General features: G+C 42.2%; 1 protein-coding gene across 6 annotated transcripts in view; it reads right to left on the reverse strand.

Moving 5' to 3' along the window:
- SPATS2L (spermatogenesis associated serine rich 2 like) overlaps positions 1-19,732 on the reverse strand; it is a 167,549-nt gene that overhangs the window by 65,114 nt on the left and 82,703 nt on the right. For 4 of the 6 annotated variants that reach the window (XM_067741065.1, XM_067741064.1, XM_067741063.1 and 1 more), the window contains one exon: positions 19,124-19,184. In XM_067741065.1, coding sequence (XP_067597166.1) covers positions 19,124-19,162 — 39 coding nt within the window. In that variant the 5' untranslated portion in view covers positions 19,163-19,184. Of the gene's footprint in view, positions 1-8,041; positions 8,197-19,123; positions 19,185-19,732 lie in introns of all 6 variants that reach the window. The other 2 variants (XM_067741067.1, XM_067741066.1) reach the window with 1 other exon arrangement.

Here is a 19,732-nt window from a genome sequence, read left to right on the forward strand (position 1 = left end):
CCCTCTGCTTCTGGTCTCTCCCCTGCAAATTCACCCCAAGGCTGTTGCCAGACTACTCTTCTTCGAGTATAATCATGACTATTTCCCCACCTTCCTTAAGAGTAAAGTTAAATGTCTACAATCTGGATTCAAGGCCATCAACAACAGGGCACCCACTTGCTTTTCCAAGTGCCCCTCTTGCTCTGCCCTTTATAGATAAGCACAAGCCCAGTGTTGGCCCCCTACCTCTGTGTGAACTTTGCCCTTGACCTGAGACGTGTGCCCTTGCCCAAATCTTACACTCCAGCTGAGATGCCATGTGTTCCATGAAGTCCATCTCAACCATCCCTGCTGTAAGTCATCTCTGTCTCTTTTCGGTTCTCACAGACCTTATCAGTGGGTGCGTCCTAACCTTAGCATCTTCTACGTCACAGCCTAAGTGTCTGGGTAAGGTGTGTCTTCTAAACGGTAAGCAACATGTGGGCAAAACCTTCCTCTCAGCCATCTTTGCATTGTCACCAAGCGCACCCCGAGTGACTAACAATGTGCACATAGTAGGTATTTAATAACTATCTGTTGAATGAGGGAATGCCAATTTGCACCTATACCAGGCTGCTCTGTTTTTTTTGACAAGTCATGCTAATATTTTTATTACTTTTCCATTAATTCATATGTGAAATTGTGCTCCAGTGGGGTTTTGCTAATTGTATATAAATAAGCTATAAAGCTCTCCTTCACTCTCTACCCTCTAAAACCATTTTCTTTCCACTGGAGTAGAGTTGAGTTGATAACGTTGTGTTAGTTTCAGGTGTACAGCAAAGTGAATCCGTTATACATATATCCACTCTTTTTTAGATTCTTTCCCCATATACGCCATTACAGAGTATTGAGTAGAGTTCCCTGTGCTATACAGTAGGTCCTTATTCAGGCTGCTCTTTTGAGTCAAAGGAATATTCTGCCAGTGTTTGGACCATCCCATCACTCTGTATTTACCATCCACAATAACAGGCAGGTGAGTCTCTGTAGACTGTGATATGACCTAAACATTATATGGTTATGGAGAATAGACATATGTTCTTTAACTTTCAATAACAGAGATGGGAAGAATATTTATGAGACTTCTGTATAATAAGATACTCATGGTATTTGTGGAGTTTTAAAAATACAAAATAGGGCTTCCCTGGTGGCGCAGTGGTTGGGAGTCCGCCTGCCGATGCAGGGGACGCGGGTTCGTGCCCCGGTCCGGGAGGATCCCGCGTGCCGCGGAGCGACTGGGCCCGTGAGCCGTGGCCGCTGGGCCTGCGCGTCCGGAGCCTGTGCTCCGCAGCGGGAGAGGCCACAGCAGTGAGAGGCCCGCGTACGGCAAAAAAAAAAAAAAAAAAAAAAAAAAAAACAAAATAGCATAGTAACTGCCTATCCTTCCAAAGCTCAGCCCAGCAGACAGGTATTGGTTGAGCCTCCACAAGGTAACAGGCACTGAGGACACAAAAGGGAGCCAGCTACAGTCCCTGCCCTAAGACGGACAGTGTAGCAGTGGTTCCAGAACTGTCCGTACCTGAAAGCACGTAAAACGCTGTGCTGCCTCTATGGAAAAGGCTGTAGTATCACAGAGAAGGGAGCAGTGAAGTTTGCCCAAGGAGGGGAGAATATAGAGGAAACAGCCAAACGTCGCAGAAGAAGCTTTGGAATTAAACAGACCTATTTTCTAATCTTGGCTCTGCTATATGCTAGTTCTATGACCTTGGATGAGCTGCTTAAATTGCTGAAACTTGGTTCTGTAGCTGTAAAATGAGGATATGACCTGCAAGAGTCTCAGTAAAACTGAAAAGAGATGATGCATGTAAAGTGTCTGATATAGAATTTGGCATATATTAGCTGCTCAATAAACTTTTAAAAGGAAAGGGTGGGAGCATTTACATTGGGCCATGAAGAAGAAGGGTCTCTCTAGGTATAAAGGTTGGTGTGTCTTTGAAATGGAAAGAATGTGTGTCTAGAGTTGGCCAAGACTTATTTGGGGGAGATTCTCCCATATACTTCCCTTCTTTAGAACCTTCCCCTTCAGCCTTGCTGAGTAGTCAGTGGACCCAAGGCTCTTCTCAATCTCTTTCTCTCCTGCAAGTTGAGTGGCACCACAAGGAAGCCCGTCACTAGGGTGGTTAACAGCACGTGCTCCCAGACTCCCCCCACCCCACCCCCACCTCCTGCCCAAGTCTCATTCTTTCATTTATTTATTTACTAAATGCCTACTATGGTCAGGCACTGCACTAGTGGCCGGAGACAGCAGTAATAAAACAGACACAGTCACTACCAAACCTAGAGAGGAAAACAGATGTGAAATACACAAATTAAAAAAATATACAACTGCAACTCGTGCTAAGTGAGCGATATGAAGGAAGCAGAGTATAGTGACAATGATCGCAGCAGTCAGGTCTGAAAAGACAAAGTGGGCCAATCAGATTCTCTGCCTTGGCATCTGGACTATTCCACACAAAGGGAGAGAAGTCAGAATGGAGATGAAGAGGGGCCATTTGGAGCTGCCTTACTTCCTGCTTTCCTGCTTCTTTAACTTGTCCTGCAGTCCCATGAGTCCCTACCAGATCTTTAGAGTAACCTCTTTTTCACTTGCACTAGTCGGAGAGGTTTCATTTTCTAGAACAAGTAGCGAGTGCCTAGAGGCAACATTAGTAACTAGGGCTGAAAATAAAAGTAATAAAGCCAGATTACTAATCCAACTGGCAAAGGGGAGAAATGGGCGATTTTAAAGATAAATCTGGATAGAATGGGAATGACATTTCAGAGAAGAGAGGCCCATGAGTCTTGTTCACAGACCTCATCTAGCACTCATGTTGCCCTAATTATTTACTTATATGACTATTTGCTCCACTGGAATGTGAGCTTGTAAACGGCAGGGATCATAGCTGTATATCCAGAGGGCCTAGAACAATGGGTGGCATTGAGTAGATGATTCATAAATGTTCAGATAGATGAATGAACAAAAGGAAGTAGGGAGTCTAGTAAGATGATCATTGAAATATTACTTTTATTTATCCAGTTTTTTTTCCCAGTGCATCTCTGTAATTCAGCTTAATATATTATTTGGTAGTAAAAAGTATTCAAGTCCAAAAATGTATGAAGCGCCTCCTAGGTCCCAGGCACTGCTGGTCCCAGCCTTGAGGACCTTGTAATCTTGGAGGTGAGCTTAATCTTATCCCCTACAAGAAGGACAGCAGTCAAACAGCCTGCAACCTCCTTTTTGCACCAGTGAGAACCAGAGTTATTTATGGGTTGCCGTTCCTGCAGCTCTGAAAGGAATTTTATAATCAGCTTTGGTCACATTTCTCAAATGCTGAGCAGTTCAGAGATGCCTTAAAAACAGCTCATCTGTGTACGTTTCGCTTCACTTGCTGGGCCACTAATATTATCTACACTCTAATGAAGGCAGTTCACCTATGAATCTTCTTGGGGAAGAAAATATTCTTTGCAGACCAGTACCTTTGCATCATGGATAATTCTATAATTTAATTGCCTTTTCTAACATCTACTTTCTTTCTACCAGTAAAAAATATGCAAGAAGTGTTGTCATGTTCTACTTGGCTGGCTTCTGGGGAATTAACACCAGGCATATAAATCAAAATTAACTTTTTTTTTGGCAGGAAACCAGGATTAGAAGGAATAATGAAGATTTGAAGGTGGAAAAAAGTGCAGTTTTCACAGAATTGTGGGAAGTTTAAAGTTGAGAGAATCTTACAGATAGTCAAGTGGTGGCTCCACAAACTTTAAAGTATATTCACCTGGGGATCTGATTAGAATGCAGATTCTGATTCAGAGGCTTGGGGTGGAGCCCGAGAGTGCATTTCTAATAAGTTACCAGGTGATGGAGATGCTGACTGTCCAAGGATGTGGTGACAGAATAATAGCCCCCAAAGGCAACCACCCCCTAATCCCCAGGAACCTGTGAATATGTTAGGCTACTGGCAAATTAAGGCTGCAGATAGAATTAAGGTTGTTAATCAAATCACCTTGAGAAGGGGAGATTATCTGGATTATCTCAGTGGACCCAATATAATCATGAGGGTCCTTATAAGTAGAAGGAGGAGGAAGAGAATGTCCGACTGACTCACTGTGAGAAAGACCTGACCAGCCATTGCTGGGTTTGAAGATGAAAGGGGGCCACGAGCCAAGAAATGCAGGCAGCTTCTAGAAGCTGGAAAAGACAAGAAAATGAATTCTCCCCTAGAGCCTCCAGAAAGGAATGTAGCCCTGCTGACACCTTGGTTTTAGCCCAATGAGACCCATTCAGACTTCTGATCTCCATAGCTGTAAGATAGTAAATTTGTGGTATTTTAAGCCACTACGTTTGTGGCAATTTGTAATAGCAAACCCCATTTGTTACAGCAATGGGAAAATACTAGAACAGATCACACATTGAGGAACAAAGTCTACTTTTTTCTTCCTCCTAATATGGAGCCATCTTTCCCTGTCTCAACAACTATCCTCTTTTTAAAAAAATATACCTTCCAGAGTGCGGCTCTCCCTCTCCCGCACTCCCCCTGACACACACATTTTGAGGGAATTCTAACCATTCATTCCAAGCCAGATTTCATGAGAGAAAGTGAGATGAATCTGTGAGATGAATCTGACACAGTATTTGCCCCCAAGGAGCTGACAAAACCATAGGAAAATAAGGCAACGTCATAAATAACAACTAACTCAAGGTCATTCTGACAACAAAAATCCTCTCTGAGTCTCACCTGTTCTCTATTTTTTCTTTCACTACCCTGGACAGGTTTCCTTTGCCTTTTGCCTGGACTCTGGAAAAAGCCTTCTAATTGGACTCTCTGGCTTGGTTTCTGCTCTCTCCAATCCATCTTAAAACAATCACCACACAATTCATCTCCACAGAGTGCCTGAGTGTGTTGAGTGACGGGAGAATGGAGCCGGCAGTGAGACAGAATTTGAAGAGAGGAAAGACGGGAGATAAATTATGAAACAAAGTCCCAGAGGAAATGAAAGAAAATGGTATCAAAATCCATGTGGAAAAGCAAGCTTTGGAAGGGAAGGCGGATTCTTTCTCTTCCTCAGAATTCTGAGGAAGGAAGAAAGGAGAGAAAGGAAGAGTGAAGATAGAGAAGAAATTTGAGATCCTTAGGAGGACAACTGAAGGAAGGTATTTCCTCTGAGAGTTTTAGAGTTTGCCTTAGGGCTAAAATGTGGAGAAAGGTTTAGAGCTGCCTTATGGGAATGTGATAGGAAACGGCCTGGATGAATGAAAGAGGGCCGAGCTGGACTGAAGGGCCACTAATGCCGGATGGTTGCACGGATTTGTCATGGAGCCAACTGGTGTGGCTTTCCTCAACAGGCCAGAGGTAGAAGCAGACAAAAGGAAGGACCCAAGGTTATGAACTCTAAGAAACCTAGTTGTAGATCCTAGGACTCGGGGATACGGTGGCTGAGAATCATAAGGTAGATGATCAAGGCATCTGTGGGCAATGAAGGGGGATGACGAATTGGGAGACTAGGGAGAGACCAAGGGACGAGAGATCCTGTTGCGAACACAGAGCAGATGCTCAACAGAACGAGAGGATAAGAGGGGTCAATGATAAGAATGTGGCCAGAGAGGGGATGTTAGATGTTGCCAGTCCTTGGTCCTGGTTCTGCCTTCTGGTGTAATCTTTTTCCTAAAGACCAGCCCTTCATTTTTTTTTTTTCAAGGAACGAATGTGTTCCTCAGAATTCCATCTCCTACAGAGCGGTTATGCTCTTCTGTTTTGCGTAAGCTGTGCTTCCCAAGCTTTCACCACCCTGGTCGAGCTCCTCTGAGTGCATCCTGGTGAAATGTGGTCCTATAAATGAAGGACCTTGTTCCAGAGGTGGCTGGATCAGAGCAGAGGATTGTGGGACCGGCACCTGTCTTGGTGGGGCCCTACTTACCCATTAAAGGAATCTAAGGTGGCATTAGCACTTTCGGGGCCCTCATCAATTACAGGTTCAAACAGAGCTTACTATGTTAGTAACACACCCTGGATTGTTTCTGTGACAAGCGTCCCCCATCCTATACTTGTATAGTGACTAGAACGCAACGGGTAGGATATTGCATTCACCTTTATTAAATTTCAGTCTGTAAGTTCTGACCCATCACTCCAGTCAGCTGTTAGCTTTTAGAACCTTGCTTTCTGCCATCAAAAACAGGGAATGCATTAACCATTCCTTCCAGTTTTATATCATTTAAAACATTAGTTGCCATCATCTGTATCTTATCCGAATTGTTGATCTGAATTTAGATGGGCCAGAGCCAAGTACAGAGGCCACAGTCTCACCACAAGAACTTCCCTCAGAGTTGATACTGCTCTTAATCCACATTCACTTGTTTATTCATTCATTCAGTCAGTCACAATGACCAGACTATGCTAGACGCTGGAGTGTAGCAGTGACAGATACATTCCCTGACCTGCTTTGGAGCTTATAGTCTAAGAAGGCAGATGTTTGATAAGTGTTACAGAAGGGGAGGTAAAGGTGAGTTGGGCACCTGTAACAGGGGGACCTATCCTAACCCAGAGAATCAGGGAAGCTCCATCTGAAGTTTGTTTACACTGAGAATGAAGGGTAATAAGGCCAAGCCAGGAGAGGGAAAGGGGAGAGGAGATGAATTATTCCAGGAAGAGTAAACAGCATCTACTCAAGGACAGGACCGAGTGACTGGAAGCACGTTCAAAGGAATGAAGACCCAGGACTGTTGGAGCATTAAATGTTAGAAGGAATGGGATTTCAGATGAAGCTCGATCAAAGAGGCATGAGGCAAAGTGTGCAAGGCTCTGCGAGCCATCTTATGATTCTGTGCCTTATCCTAAAGGCAGCCACTGGAGGGACCTACTCAGAGGAGGAGTGTGATATTTGCGTATTTAAGAAGGTCACTGTGGTTTCTATGTGGATGAGTTGGAGGAGAGCAAATGGATGCCAGTTAGGATTCTAATACAGTATCGAGGGGAGAGAAAGTAGACCAAGATGGAGCAGTGGAGAGAAGGACTCACAAATTACTTGGGGGGGCTTCCCTGGTGGTGCAGTGGTTGAGAGTCCGCCTGCCGATGCAGGGGACACGGGTTCGTGCCCCGGTCCGGGAAGATCCCACATGCCGCGGAGCGGCTGGGCCCGTGAGCCATGGCCGCTGAGCCTGCGCGCCATGGCCGCTGAGCCTGCGCATCCGGAGCCTGTGCTCCGCAACGGGAGGGGCCACAACAGTGAGAGGCTCGCGTACCGCAAAAAAAAAAAAAAAAAAAAAAAAATTACTTGGGGGGAAGTGACTGATTTGTGTCGCGAGGAATGAGGAAGACGGAAGGTGAAGGAATCTGGATGACTCCTGGGTGTCTGGCTTGAGCATTTTTGTAGATAGCGCTGTCATTTCCTGAGAAAAGAAGTAGTGGTGAAAATGGAACCTTCTGCTTGAGGGGGCTAGGGGGCATCCACGTCCAGACATCTAGAGAACAGTCGAATCTGTGAATCTGCAGCTCCAAGGAAGAACTGAGCCAGGGATACAGATCTGGGCACTGTCAGCATCTAACAGTGGTTCTCAGCCCTGGCTGCAAACTGGAAATCACCTGGTGAGTTTTAAAATGTACCTACATCCGGGTCCCACCTCAAACAATTAAATATGGGCCTGGACATTCACTATTTTTTAAAGTTTTCCTAGTGGTTCTTATGTCCACTCTGAATTGAAAACCGCGAGTGAGAGATACAAGGGGAGGCTTGGAAGCTAAGGGATAGTGTGGAAAGAAGAGAAAAGAAGGTGGCAACTAGGACAGACCTCTTTTCAGGTACAACTGCTCACCTATTTACTAATTTACCTGCATGCAAACATCCACGCCTCTGTACTATTTAGGCAACATCGTCATTTTAAAAATATCAGTTCTAGTTTGAACGGTTTTAATTTTTGAGAGGGTATTCCAGTCATTTAGTGCTGCATAACAAGTCACCCCAAAACTCTGTGGCTTAAAACAACAATCAATTGTAATTTTTCAACGTTTCTGTGGGTCAGAAGTTCAAGAGGAATTCGGCTGAGTGGGTCTACCTTGGGGTCTTTCATGCAGGCAGAGAGAGCAGCTGGTATAGTGGGGGAGGTGCAGCTGAGGTCCGGCTGGCCATCTCTCTCTTCATGTACTATTCTCAGGTCTTCTCCACGTGGTCCTTATGGGCTAAGTCTAGGCTTCCTCAAAGCATGGTGGCCTGAGAACAGTCAGATTGTTTACATGGCTGCCCAGAGTTCCAACACAAGTGTCCCAACTAGTGAGGAAGAAGCTCAATCACCCACTGTGAAAGCCACAGAGTGTCACTTCCTTCCACTATCCTGGTCAACCAGTTCCAAAAGCCTACCCAATGTTAAGGGGAGGGGCTCAGACCCCACCTCTTAATGGGGGAGATATTTTATAGCCATTGAAGAATACAATCTGGCTCAAAGGGTTAAAGCAACAACAACCCAGACTTCTTTCCATCAATTCACAGGCCATACTTTCTCAAGTCACTGAGCATTTGAGGGCAGAAAAAAAAGCAAATTAAGGTAACAGTTACAATACTAAATGAAAACTGATAGCTTAAAGAAGTTATATAACTTCTCTAACTCCTAGAAATAAGCCTGATAAATTGACTTGTTGAGTATCTGATACTTAAATGAATGCTTCTCCTATGTCAAGAAATAGTAAAATTAAAATCAGATAAAGTGTCTTAAATGTTTTAATTTAGTCCATGACACATTTTTCATATCAGAATTCTCATCTTTAATCTGGCACATGTAGGTTTAATGTTTATCTCAAATGGTTGCTGTTAGTAGCAGCTGCCCTTCTAATCTATATTAAGACAAGCAATGGACTTAATACACATTTCAGTCACTTAGCTACTAGCATGTATTCAGTGTATACCTGCACGTTCTCCATAACTGTGCTTTATTCTTCTTCATATTTTCCCAGAACTACCAGTTAGACCTGCACATAATTTAGGTAGGGTGAGCCTCTGAGTCCATTGGAAGTCTATTTTCAGCCAGCCTTTTATACCCACACAGTATTAGGACTTAGGTAAATGTTCTGTTGAGCTATTTTCTCTGATGAAATCCATATTTGGATTTATTAGTGAAGACAAAAAGAAAAAGGGAATTTTATTTTTACAAGGCATTTTGGTTTTGGTATTTTAATCAGAATAGTAAGATATTTTTAGTTTATCTTCTGCTTCTAACTTAGAATATTCAGTAAAAATATTTCCTCACTTACTTTGGAACTTGAGGGGGGAAGCTAATTATTGACATCTACTCTCCCTGTGGGTTTTTTCCCCCTGCTCAGTCACAGAACTCTTCAGATAAAGAGTACCATGAAAGTACAAGTCACTATTACCCTTTAATCAATACCAAATAAGGGAGTTAGTTACCTCTTAGTCAATACCTGAACAAAGGAGTTTGGTTAATCTCTAAATTATACCAATCTTGGGTAGTTCTTCACTGTGGCATGAAGGAAGGAGGCCATCTCACCACCATGGAAACCAGGAACATGCTCTCTCCTTAGGGCAAGTGTTGTTGTTCACCCACATATCACTTTTTTATTTTAACAGGTCTGACCAATTTAAAAAAGCATGGTGACTTTACATCAGTAAACATTATGATCTGTTTGACCAGATCTTGTTTTCCCAATGATTTTATGAGCTTGTTTGCTTTTTCTCTAAAGGCAGTAAAAAGGGTTAAAACTAGTTTGTGGATTCAGCCTTAGTTGAATAGCTACAATTACAATTTGACCCAATAAAAACATCAACCAAGCATGAACAAATGTCCATGGATGAGTAGGTAAAGAAAATGTGGTATATACACACAATGGAATACTATTCAGCCTTAAAAAGAAGGAAATCCTCTCACATGCAACAACACAGATAAACCTTGAGGACATTATGCTAAGTGAGATAAGCCAGACACAGGACAAATACTGCATGATTCCACTTATATGAGGTATCTAACATAGTCAAACTCACAGAAGCAGAGAGTAAGAACAGTGATTGTCAGGGGCTGGGGGAAAAGGAAATGGGGAGTTGTTGTTCAATGGTATAACGTTTCAGTTATGCAGTTTAATTAAGTTCTAGACATCTGCTGGGCAATACTGTGCTAGAGTTAACAACACCACAGTGAACACTTAAAGAGAATAATCTCCTGTTAAACACTCTTACCACAATTTAAAAAAGAAAAAGGTTAACTTTAAAGTATATCATTGCTCCTCAATCAACATTTCAGTACAGTTTTGTTGATAGTTATCTTCAAGAACTGAGCAGCAGAGTTCTGAAGGGTCTGTAGACAGGGAGGCATCAGAAATGACATACCAGTGAGCCATAAATGTACCTTATAAATAGTTTAATCAAATTTTTTTTTTTTTTTTTTTTTTTTTGCGGTACGCGGGCCTCTCACTGTTGTGGCCTCTCCCGTTGCGGAGCACAGGCTCCGGACGCCCAGGCTCAGCGGCCATGGCTCATGGGCCCAGCCGCTCCGCGGCATGTGGGATCTTCCCGGACCAGGGCACGAACCCGTGTCCCCTGCATTGACAGGTGGACTCTCAACCACTGCGCCGCCAGGGAAGACGCTTTTTTTTTTTTTTTAAACGAGGAACCTCAGTTCCTGGACAGGTTGTGTACCACATTCAAATTGAGGCAGCGATTTGTATCAGGACTAAGGCTGCCCCCAGGTTCTCTGATCCATGATACAGTTCCCGTTTTCAGTCTTTTATGGGGCCTGTGAGGTGGAAAAGATCATGGATTCATCCAATATTAGAGCTGGAAAGGATTCTGGAGATCCTCTACATAAAGGAGACCCCGCATTTGGCGGATAAGGAAACTGAAGCCCCGTGAGGTTCCACAATGTACCAAAGGACACACAGTTTTTCAGTAAAATTAATGTCCCTTTGTTTCCTTAAATGTGGCTAGAGAGTATACGTCTGATAGAAAATAAGACTCCTAAATTATCCTTTGCCCTAGAAGTTAAGACGACTCCCTATACTAGTGGCAGTATGGCTCACCTTGCTAAGGGAAGGGAAATTCTAGAGTTTGTATTTTAATTTACTAATTAACAGAGGTTCTTGAAATTTTTATTAAAAAATTTTAAAATCTCATGCTTTCTCTTATATGATTGAATTCCAAAATAGATATTTCAATTTCCTTTTTAAACATAAAATTTTGTTATACTCTCAAATATTGTGGTGGCACAGAAATCTCCCTCTGTGGGAAACAGCGTTGACTGGACAGCCTAGCTACCGTCCCTCTGGGTCCACCCAAGCCTCACTCCACCGAGGATGCACCCAGTCAATGGTTCAGGTAGGGGGTGCTAGTGAAAGCTCATTTCTGAGGGATATGGGAGCTCCCCAGCCGGGGAATGAAGGCTCCCCATCGACCTGCACAAACCTTCTTAGAACTGCACTGCCCAGGGAGACTCTTCTCACCCAATTTTTTTTCCCTTCTCCTTCTTTCAGCTACGGCAGACCTGCATGCTTGGCAGTCTGCAGACTCTCCCTGCCCGCACATCCTTCCTCCCCTTTCTCTTTTACAAGCACCTGCCTCCACCCCCAAGGCACCTCTTTTTTTTTTTTTTCCAAGGCACCTCTTAATCATCTAATCCCACCTTGGCCTCTGCTCTTGGAGACTCAAAAGAACACAAATATGCTTTTTCTAATTACTCCCATCTTTTCCCTACTGACATTCTAATGCTCGTCCCAACACAGGGAGGCATGCTCCACTTTCTTCTCCTTTCTTCCTCCTGGCTGAGAATCACCATTATAGAATCTTGGCTCAGTTATTTGACTAAATATTGATTAACAAGTATTTTGGGGGCATAAATTCTATGATATTACTATTATAGGAGCTATTGAGTACACAAATAAATTGAAAACCCATTTGTGCTTATAAGGAGCTTGTAATCAAGTTGTGGATAAATCACAGAGAAAAAGTTGTTTTAACATAATAATAATAATACAAGCAGTATACTGTTAAGTGGTGACTCAATCAATCTACCTAACTACCTATCTAATCCATCTGGATAGATTTTTGTTTTGTTTTGTTTTTTGTTTTTTTTTTTGCTGTACGTGGGCCTCTCACTGTTGTGGCCTCTCCCGTTGCGGAGCACAGGCTCCAGACACGCAGGCCCAGCCAGCTTTGCGGCATGTGGGATCTTCCCGGACCGGGGCACGAACCCGTATCCCCTGCATCGGCAGGCAGACTCTCAACCACTGTGCCACCAGGGAAGCCCCATCTGGATAGATTTTTAATGCTCAAGGTCAGAAGAGAAGAAACCATTGCAGCTTTATCATTTTTTTAAAAAAATTGTAAAAACTGGATAATTTAATATGAAGGATCATTGTGAAAAATAACTAGAATATTGGTAAAGTACACATAAATTCCAAGGGATTGCCAACAGAGGTAACTTTTTTCCTGTCACCAGAGGTTTTAATTTTGACATGCTCTTGTATTGTTTAGCGTTAACCCTCTACCTCGTATGTAACTCTCAGCCAGAGTGCAAAAGCGTCTATGATGAAAGGCTGGAAGCAGCGGGGGCGGGAGGGCAGGAGAAGCAGAACAGAAACACTGTGAATTCCAATTGTGTAGCTTGGGGAAAAAAAACAATGTGATGCTAATCCTACAATAGTAAATTTCTTCTTATCTGCAGAAACTGATGCTGACATTTCCATTTATTCATTCAGTTCCTTTAGACTCCTTGTCAGATCTCTTCTAGTTGCCAAGCAACAATAACAGCAGTTCTGTACATAAGCGTTAGGCAATAACTATTGTCAATGTTTCTCCGTTCTTTGAAAGGGAAATTTAATGACCCTTTCCTATGAGAAAATGATGACAAGAACCTATTCATGGTGAAACCTAAAAGCTGTGTGTGTGGTTTGTGTTTTTGCTGTTGGAATCCAAGGACTGGGCTAAACTGACCTAAACACTCGTACAAGATCATGAAATTAAGATTCGCTCCAAAGCTTGCATGGTTTGGTCTTTAAAAACAACTGCATGTCATTAAAACTTGTCCCACAGCCCATAAAATGAGTTCACTATTAAATGGAGTTAATATTTTAAAGATGCTTGATGATGGGTTTCTTTTGTACTTTCTCTGATCCTGGTAAAAATCTCTTTAATCAAACTCTTGGGTTTTTCTGACAATACTCCCCCACATAAAGACTTGAACCATATTTCAGTACTTTATAAAACATAAATCAAGACAGTTACAGGAAAAAATAAAATAAAATGGGACATCTGTCCACCTGTTGAGGACAGACTCCAGGACACAGAGTCTATGTCAGTCACCTGCACAAATGTTGAGATGGCCCCTCCCTGTTCCCACGGTGGACGAAAGGTTCCTCTCCCCTTGTCTAGTCTTCCTCCTCCATTTTAATGAGTCTATATGAATATTGTTTACAACCCAATTTACCTCCATAACTTTAACAGCTCAAAAAGCTATTCATAGGGCTTCCCTGGTGGCGCAGTGGTTGACAGTCCGCCTGCCGATGCAGGGGACGCGGGTTCGTGCCCCGGTCTGGGAAGATCCCACATGCCGTGGAGCGGCTGGGCCCGTGAGCCATGGTCGCTGAGCCTGCGCGTCCAGAGCCTGTGCTCCGCAACGGGAGAGGCCACAACAGTGACAGGCCCGCGTACCGCAAAAAAAAAAAAAAAAAGCTATTCATAATAAGTGGCACATTGCAGGGAGGATATTATAGACTAAGTGATTCCCCATTTCCATATCATCATATTTTCTAATCTCACTTATTTTTTGTGAGGCTCAGCAATAGCTATAAAAGTTTTAAAAAGTCAAGTCCAGTTTTATGTTCTCTCTCTCTTGCGGGTTTTTAATTGTGTTTTCTTTCTAATCTCAGTTCTATGTGAATTTATATTTTTAGTTACTAAAAAAACATTAACTAAGGCTCCTTTTCCATTTTTCAATTGTAAAATACACAGATGAGCTCCCCCAGCTCCTTTATAGTTTATAGGATTAAGAGCTCATAAAGCAGCTCTACTTTTATTACTGTATTTGATGATTTTGTCAGGTAGGTTTTGTTTTCATGTCCAATCTACAGATTAGAAAACTGAGGCCCAGAGAAGTTAAGTGACTTGCTCTAGGCTGCTCAGCTAGTAATCAGGGAGCTACTTATCTCTGCTGCTGTCTCCAAACTCCAATCTCCTTCCATGACTTTACCTTGCTGGAGATCACTTCCCAAGCATACTTGGTGTCCTACAGTGGCTTAAGGATCGCTTTTTGTTGGAATTAATTATCAGACCATAACTAGACATTCAGCAAATATTATTTTGTAACTCCATTTGTAATCCCGTTTTACAAACAAGGATCCCCTTGGCTTTCCGTCACCAAATTGTACTGCTGAATTGTATTCTATTTAAACTGATTTACAATAATGCATGAAAATATCTGACTGAAAATGTTATTTCGTGCATGACAGTTCCAATAATCCTTTCTTACTCAGTTGAGAATTACATCTGAAACTTTATAAATCAATTTAGGTTGGTACCCTAGTGCTTCACATGAAAATAATGTAATAGTCACTACTGAGCCCTATCCTCAAATCATCTACGAGGTTCTAGTGTTAAATCTCTTTAAAAAAAATCCGTTACTTAGAAAAGAGCTGTAGAAATTGAATTGGACCTAAATATAGGATCCCTGATTAGCCTGAAGATTTTGTTCTGGTATCTTTCCTTAATAAAATGAGATATGGAGATTTTTTTCTTTTTTTTTTGGAGGGGGTACAGTGGGATATGACTGGTTACTCACCAAAGGACCTCATCTGTTATTGGCAAAACCTACCTGAGACCACCAGTATTTGATAACCATCTCATAAAGACGCTGCTTTTCTGCAGAACCACAGGTAGTCAACCTAAGTAACCTAAGCTTGTTTTTAGAAGCAATTTAAAACTTGCTTTATTTAATAGCAAAGAGAGTACTAAAATGAGATGACACTTCCATTAACCTACATTTCAGTTTTCAAGAAGGCTTGAGGTTTTGCAAAATATCGTGAATGGGAAATCTGTCCCTAAAGAATGTAACGATTCAAGCAGGCGTGTTCATTCATTCGTTATCCATTCATTTATCTAACTCGACCTGGGGTCAACTATGTGTCAAACCCAAGAGTACGAAGATGAGAAAGGCCCAGTGCCTGCCCCCAAGGAGCACACAATCTCCCTTGGGGAGACAGACCACTAACCATCATGGTATGGAGGCAGAAGGCAGAGAGCCTCACTGAAGCACAAAGGAGAACAGAGGAAGGGCCAATAATTCAGGAGGGGCAGGAGGGCAGAGAAAGGAGCCATCTGAAAGGCTTCCTCAAAGGGAGGTGAGTGAGGGTCGGTCCCCGTGGAGGATGTCCCAGAGAGAGGAAACTACCTTTGCAAAGGCCTGAAGGCAGCAACATTCATGGTCAGGATGGCTGTGTTGAAGGGAGAGTAGAGAAGTGGCTACTGATAAAGGTGGAAATGTAAACAGGGTCAGCTCACACAGAGGATGGATGTCACACTCCTAAGGAGATCAAACTTTGACTTCAAGGATATTTCCAATTTAAATCCTTTCAGTTATAGTCCAATAATATAGAGATACTTTAAAAGAGTCACAAAGAGTGTCAACTGTAAATTTCAGTTGTCTTGGATATGAGAGACCTTAAGTTAAGCTGCATGAGGACAGAAATGATTCTCTCACCCAAGCACCTCTTCCTTTCCAATTCATCCAACAGTGGACCCACTAGAGATAACTGATGAACTCAATTCACTGCAAGACTTTTACTGAGTATTTAATTCCCCACAGTGCTTGACTAGCTAGTGTATAAAAACACCATACGGATCTGTTCTCACATCTCTAAAAGCTTATAATTTATAACTTAAGACATAACAGTTATTATTCTTAATTTTCAGAACTAAAATGTCATTGCTGTGTGACAGATTGGGAAACAAACTAATCATAAAAAGGCCATAAAAGCTAATCACTAAAGGAAATAAAAGTACGAAAATAAATCAATGTAAAATTACAAATGATCAGAATTTTCCGTTGTTTATTATGATTTATTTTATTGAGCTGAGAAATCTATTAACCTTTTGATACGGGAAGATGGAATTTACTAACTGAGTTAGAGGAGCTTTACTTCCATTGTCATGCAGATGGATAATATTTACAACTTAAACATCACCCTCTTTCAAAACGATGCCAACATTTTGATAAGTTACTGAAGTGCAATGGCAAAAACACCATCTCCTGTTACTCTTCGTACGTGTACGTGACACTGGTCATGACAAGTGGATGAATGTGGCGCCTGAGCCCATGCACGGAGCATTCACACTGAACCTCTGTGGTCTGTGAGATCACGGATCAGCCTCCTTCCCCATTTTGGCTTGAGGCCACCTCTGTTTTGAATAAGACACTCTATCTGCTTGAGCCTACCATATTGGTCTGTCCACTGGCCATGTTTTGCAGGGAATCAATTACTATGACTGATTCTTTAAAGTGCTTTTCCTTCCCATAACCCAACTTTAGGAGCTGTTCAACCCATCCATCAACAGATATTTGGAAAGGGGCCAATATTTGGTCAGCACTGTGGTGCCGGACCCAGCTTCTCAAACTGGGAACACACAGTCTCACCTGAGTGTATGACTGTGAGTCACAGAGAACACGAAGCCACAATGTAAAAGGGCCCAGACTTCTGCCACTGTTTGCTCAATGGTCGATAAGTGAAAACAGTTCTATATTAACATAATATATGGAATATATTACGGAATACAATGGATAAAAAAATTGCATCCATTTTTAAGATCACACAGAAGACTCCAAAGAAATTATATGTGGAAGTTGGTTTTGACCATGTCCCAAAGTAGCAAGTTTGTTCTTCTGTGCCCTGGGGTTATTTTAGTGGAAAACTCTGGGAAGCAGTAATACAGTGGAAAGAGCATGAGCTTTAGAACCAGACAGAGCTGAGTTTGAATCCTTGCTCTTTCATATTCCCTGAGACTCTGACTTTGACCAAACCACTTTATCTCAAGCTTCTGTGTCCTCATCAAACAGAAAAGTTATTTAATATGAAGATCTATAAAATAAGTAGTACAGCAGCTGGCAAAGCTGGGGGAGGTTTTAAAAATATACCATAAGTCATGTTCCTGCTTAATTCCTTTCAACGGCTACTTTTGCCCTTTGAATAAAACCCTACGTGTTTCTGTCTCAGCTTCTAAACCTTCTGGGGCACAGACCCCCTTTGGCAGTCTGGTGAAGCCTTGGGGGTCCCTCTCAGAATAATGTTTAAATAAAACATACACGATTACAGAGGAAACCACTCATATTGAAATAACATTAAAATATTAATAAAAAATTTTATGCTACAGTAATGTACGTGCTTCTCTGTCAATATCAAATAACACAACATAGCGGCAGGTTCTGTAATTACAGTAATTTTGAAGTAGTGATGAACAAACAGCTCTTCAGGATATCTGCAACAAATGTAATTTGATATGAAGACACCTGTGATTTCTAGTTGTGAAAGTCACAGGTACTCCTGCTACTCCTGTGGGTTGTTTTTCTCCCTTGCCTAGATTCACGATTGAAGGAAATGCTAAATTTCATTTAGATACGAGTAAAGATGAAAATTCATGTTTGTTTTCATCCAAGTTTGTGAAACCCTGGCTTCCACCCCTGGATGCTGTGGAGGTTGAGGAGACAGGTGAAGAGTCAGTATTCTACCAATTCCGGTTCCCGGCGTACTCTCTGCCCTCATCTCCCATCACCATCCCTCTGCCTACCACACTCTGGCCACACTGGCCACTCAACCACTAGCTCTTCAAACACGATGAACTTCAGTCTTCCTCAGGCACCTGCTTTTGCTTATCTACCTGGAATGCTCTGTCCTTGGATCACTGCATGGTGTTTCTTTCCTGTTTTCTCTATCTCAGCTCAAATATCACCTCCTCTGAGAGGGCTGCCCCAATCAACCCCATCTAAAGTAGCCACCTGCCCGTGCCACCCTGCTGTATTTTCCTCATCGTAGACATCACTATATGAAATGATCGTGTTCATTTATATGTTCTTGTGTTTACTTTCTGTTTCCCTGCCTTAGAAAACAAGCTCCATGGGAGCAGGAACCTCATCTACATGTTCAGTGCCACATCGTCAGCATCCAGACAGTGTTTGGGACAAAACAGGAGTCTGCTACATCTTGGCTAAAGGAAAGAAAAATTACTGAGGATTCCAGTAATGTTACTTCTCTCATCCTTCACTCAGGGTTTTAGGCACTGTGGGGATACAAAGAGATGAAAGACAACCTATGGCCCCCAAGTAGTTAGCCTAATGGAGGTGGGAGGTGGCCCTGTGGAAGGCTGGAGTGAGTTCCAGGTGAGGCTCTCTCACTTTGCTGTGTGACCATGGACGAACCCCTTCCAGGGCCTCAGCTCCCCTGGTGCCAGATGAATGGCTTGGACAAATTTAACTCCCTGGTCTCATGGGGTCTACAGTGTATGATCATTTAAGAGCTAACAGTGCAAGGGAGCATATATGGCAAGGGAGGGGTTGTGACCCTAAGCGGAGAAAATTCACAGAGGAGGACAAGACTTGGAACGGCTCTGAAGTGCACTCAGCCTCCAACGAATAATGAGGAGGGGGGATTTTCAGAGTCATGAGCCCTCAGTGTTGAAAGAAACTGTAAAGGCTACCCAGCACGACCACTAGGGAATGCTTTGGATATCTCTACGAGGCTGTTTCTGGAGATGTAGCCTAATACCCCCGCTCTTAGATGGAACCCAGCATGGTGGCTAAGAGTATGAACTGTAGAATAGCACTGCTGGGTTCAGATCCCAGCTCTGTTGCTTCCTAGCTATGTGACCTCAGGCAAAGTACTTACCTTCTCTGTGTCTCAATTCCATCCTCTGTAAAATGAAATTAACTACATGGCATTATAGTCAAGACTAAATGAGAAAATGAATATAATATGCATAACACCCATTTAGTAAATGCTACTTATGATTCTGTGGAATGGTTTTCTCGTGTGTCAAGCTTACTATGTATTCTCCCAAACCATTTTTCCCTTCTTCCATTATAATTGAGTTTTTACTAGCTAGAGACTACATTATCCAGTTTGGAGTATCTGCAAGCCAATATTTAACTATATCTTACCTTTTCCTTGACATTCACATGAGTATTGAGTTCAGCCATCTTGCTTCTAGTGGAATAAGCCCTACCAAGAAGGGGAAAAAAAAATGATTAACTTTAAAGTTTTAAAATTGATTTCTCAATGTGTTATTTTTATGCTCTCTTCCAATATAGTAAACAATTTCATTCAGCCATAATCATAAATACCAATTTAGAATATAAAAATACTTTCAAGCTAAGCACTTGTCTTAGATACGCTCTAAAAGCATGTTATGATAACTCCAGACGACAATGTAAAATATTTTATTCATACTGTACCAACATGGAAAATGACAAACACAGATGGGTATGCACCTAAACTGTGTTTCTTATTATGTAAAAGAAAGGTGGTCAAAAACGGTGAGAGGAGGAAAAGTGTACCTATTTTAACTAAGCATTGTCATCACAATCTTTACTGTTCCAATGTTCTTTTTAGTCTCTAGTCAATATAGCAAACACTGATTGAGAATTTCCTGCACGTATGTAACTACACCAAAACACTCCAGGAAGAAACAAGAGAAAGGTTCCAGATTAAAACATAAGAAACACATAATAGTTTTTAAACTTGCGTTTTCACTTATCAATATATGAACA

This window comes from Pseudorca crassidens, chromosome 6 (assembly GCF_039906515.1).
Source record: "Pseudorca crassidens isolate mPseCra1 chromosome 6, mPseCra1.hap1, whole genome shotgun sequence".
Classification (NCBI taxonomy): Eukaryota; Metazoa; Chordata; class Mammalia; order Artiodactyla; family Delphinidae; genus Pseudorca; species Pseudorca crassidens.